Source organism: Montipora capricornis, chromosome 1 (genome assembly GCF_036669925.1).
Source record: "Montipora capricornis isolate CH-2021 chromosome 1, ASM3666992v2, whole genome shotgun sequence".
In the NCBI taxonomy this organism is placed as follows: Eukaryota; Metazoa; Cnidaria; class Anthozoa; order Scleractinia; family Acroporidae; genus Montipora; species Montipora capricornis.
In genome coordinates, this window is record NC_090883.1 from 22,278,505 (window position 1) to 22,282,288 (window position 3,784).

The 3,784-nt window shown below is 40.2% G+C and overlaps 1 protein-coding gene across 1 annotated transcript; it reads right to left on the reverse strand.

Moving 5' to 3' along the window:
* Positions 1–1,297: 1,297 nt before the first annotated feature.
* On the reverse strand, positions 1,298–2,275 carry LOC138060359 (uncharacterized). The gene has a single exon (XM_068906119.1). The coding sequence runs from the start codon at positions 2,273–2,275 to the stop codon at positions 1,298–1,300; it is 978 nt and encodes a 325-aa protein (XP_068762220.1).
* Between the last annotated feature and the right edge of the window lie 1,509 nt (positions 2,276–3,784).

Consider the following 3,784-nt stretch of genomic DNA (forward strand, 5'->3'; position numbering starts at 1 on the left):
AAATTAGTTTTATCTCAATCTCCCCTACTATTATTCCTTTTATTCGATGATTGCTGCGAATGGAAATTGCTAAAAATTCGAGAACTATAATAAAAGAGATGGTGATGAAGGATCACCCTTGCGAACTCCTCGTTTAACCTGGAAGGATGGGGGAAAAAGCCATTGTTAACTACGCGACTCGTCATATTCTTGTAAAATGTCCTGATCCATGTTATGAAGGACGCACGGTAGCCTAAAATTTCAAGAGATTTAAAAAGAAAGTCCAACCTACGAGAGTCGAATGCCTTTTCAAAATGGATGGTAGACATTATGCCTTTACATCCCTTCATTTCCGTTAAGTCCATGATACTGTTAATTGTTCTAACCGTATCAAAAATTCATGGTACGTCCATTCACAAACGCATTTTGATCGTGATGCATTATATATGGTAGTTTATAAAAAACGTGTTCGAGAGTAATATGCTAAAACTAAAACAAGAAGTTACTTTATCCCCTAGGGCTTCAATAATGTCTTATAGACAGAAGGGAATGGCTTCCGCTCGTTCACCGCATTTTTGTCTATTGTGGAGTGCCATGATTCCAAAAAGATTCTTTTGGGCCAATTATTGACCTTCTTTTCTAGAATTTCCACATAGCCAGTGTCAATGTCATGGTCAGTGGTTTCGGCGTGATCTTTTATTGCCGACTCTTTGTTATTATTAGTTCCTGGTTTATGCTCCCCGTCAGATGAATTCCATGATCACTTTGTTTCCCCAATGTATGTGAAATCACACGATCGGCATTTAACCTTGTACACAATGCCTTTTGTTTTCGTTTCTTTTGGGCGATCCTTTGGTTTCCTAGAATAATGGGCGAGTGTTTTTATAGGCTTGAAAGCAGTTTTTATGTTCGCTTTGTTAAGCACATTTCTGACTTGTTTTGAAACGCCCTTTACGTATGGCAAGGTAGCAAAAGTTTTTGGCCGCGTATCTGTATCCTGTATTTGGATTGCAGCCGGTGGTCTAGGGGCCCGACATTTCTCAATGAATTTATCTGTATAACCATTAACTTTTAAGTCATTAATGACTTGTTGTCGTTCTCGATCTTTTTCTGTGTCATTGGATGGGATGGTTTGTGTGCGGTCTATCAGGCATTTAACAACCGCACGTTTGCTCTGGGCGGGGCTATGAGACGCGAAATCCAGGTACTTGTTGGTATGAGTTGCTTTGCGATGTACGCTAACAGTAATGTTTCCCGATCTTTCTACTGTGCTGCGTGTGTCAAGAAATGCGATGGTTTGGTGGTTTTGAGATGAGACTTATGGAAGTTCCACCGTAAACTGTATGTTTGAGTTGATCGAGTTGAGATGGTCGTGGAAAACTTGGATGTCTTTAGTCTCCAAAGAAGCACTCGAATCATCCACATATCGTTTCCACCACCGTGGTTTGACATTTGACGTGTTGAGAGCGATTTTTTCAACTTCTTGCATCACCAATTCTGCAATGGCGGCACTGACCGGTGATCCCTTTGCACAGTCAAATACTTGATGATAATGTGTGCCCTCGAACGTAAAATAAGTGTTCGTCAGTACAAACGGCAGCAAAAACATAATCTGGCTTTGTGTTAGTCGTGTGTGCAATTCCCATTCATGAATCTCACGTAAATTCCGGTCGACAATATCCAGTGCTAGGTCTACTGGAATGGAAGTGAAAAGTGCAGTAACATCAAAAGACACGATCTGTTCGTCCGCCTCCATCGTTTGGTTGTTAACAAAATCTGCATATTCTTTAGCATTCTTAACACTGTACTCATTGTTGTTTTGCAAGAGTTTCAGAATAGAAGCCAGGTATTTGGATAACTCATAGGTCGGTGAGTAGATACAGCTGTTGATGGGACGTAGCGGGATCTTTATGACGGTGTCTTGCGGTAGCGTCAGATGATCGTCCGTCGGCTGGAGGTTAACTTTGTGCACTTTGGGTAGACCATACAAAGCAGCTGGCGTCGATTCGGATGGCCTGAGTTTCCAGTATTCGCTCTCAGTCAGGTTCCCTTCCTTTTTGAGCTCTAACAATTTCTTCTGGAGTTCGGTCTCAACCCGTGAAGTTGGGTTACGTCTTTTATCTGTTATTGGCTTGTACGTGTTTCTGTCTCGAAGCATTTCGTTGATTTGATCTTGGTAATCAACCCTGTTCATAACGACGGTGCAATTGCCTTTGTCAGCTTTAATCACCAGAATTTCATCGTCGTTTCTCAGAACTTCCATCAGTCTCATCTCAAAACCACCAAACCATCGCATTTCTTGGCACACGCTGCACAGTAGAAAGATCGGGAAACATTACTGTTAGCGTACATCGCAAAGCAACTCATACCAACAAGTACCTGGATTTCGCGTCTCATAGCCCCGCCCAGAGCAAACGTGCGGTTGTTAAATGCCTGATAGACCGCGCACAAACCATCCCATCCAATGACACAGAAAAAGATCGAGAACGACAACAAGTCATTAATGACTTAAAAGTTAATGGTTATACAGATAAATTCATTGAGAAATGTCGGGCCCCTAGACCACCGGCTGCAATCCAAATACAGGATACAGATACGCGGCCAAAAACTTTTGCTACCTTGCCATACGTAAAGGGCGTTTCAAAACAAGTCAGAAATGTTGTTAACAAAGCGAACATAAAAACTGCTTTCAAGCCTATAAAAACACTCGCCCATTATTCTAGGAAACCAAAGGATCGCCCAAAAGAAACGAAAACAAAAGGCATTGTGTACAAGGTTAAATGCCGATCGTGTGATTTCACATACATTGGGGAAACAAAGTGATCATGGAATTCATCTGACGGGGAGCATAAACCAGGAACTATAATAGTAACAAAGAGTCGGCAATAAAAGATCACGCCGAAACCACTGACCATGACATTGACACTGGCTATGTGGAAATTCTAGAAAAGAAGGTCAATAATTGGCCCAAAAGAATCTTTTTGGAATCATGGAACTCCACAATAGACAAAAATGCGGTGAACGAGCGGAAGCCATTCCCTTCTGTCTATAAGACATTATTGAAGCCCTAGGGGATAAAGTAACTTCTTATTTTAGTTTTAGCATATTACTCTCAAACAGCATATTTTAGTCACTCTGATGAAGACTGCAGTTGTAGTCGAAAATTCACTTTTTAATAATTTTTTATCTAGATCAGTTTCAACGTTTTTTATAAACACCTTTTATCATATAATGGATACTGGTCGCCCATCAAGTATTTATATATGATAGGTCTTTTTCTAATTTTTTTTTACGATAGCCTTGGAGCCTATTTTTACGTCTACATTTACAAGGCAAATTGGTGTCAAGTTTTTAATCCGTCTTCTGTCCCTATACCTTGTTTGTATTAAGGTTATAACCGTGAGCTTCTTTTTGTGAGTTCGATAGCTCGCCGTGATCGTAAGAGTAATTTAACGAGTCTACCAACAAATTACCAATCTCTGGCCAAAAAAAGAAAGATAAAACTCTTTGGAGAGTCCGTCATTCCCAGGGGTTTTGTTATTTTCGAAAGTAGAATGGACTTTAAAAGATTCAGAGTACGTTAACAGGCCATCATATATTTTCCTCATACCATCGTTTAATTTAAGAATGGTGAAGGAGACCTCCAAGAACGGGCAGTGAGTAGCATCAGTCTGAATCTCTGTCTTTTCGTCATAAAGATCAGAATAAAAATTGTGAACTTCTTCCAATTTGTTATTCGCGTCTCGGTTATCTCTACACCATCTGAGTTTAGCAAATGATTGAATGAAATGAATGAACTTTATTT

What these genes read in the sequence shown, in the direction of transcription:
- LOC138060359 (XM_068906119.1), bottom strand. Translation starts at nt 2,275, where the DNA reads ATGCGATGGTTTGGTGGTTTTGAGATGAGACTGATGGAAGTTCTGAGA.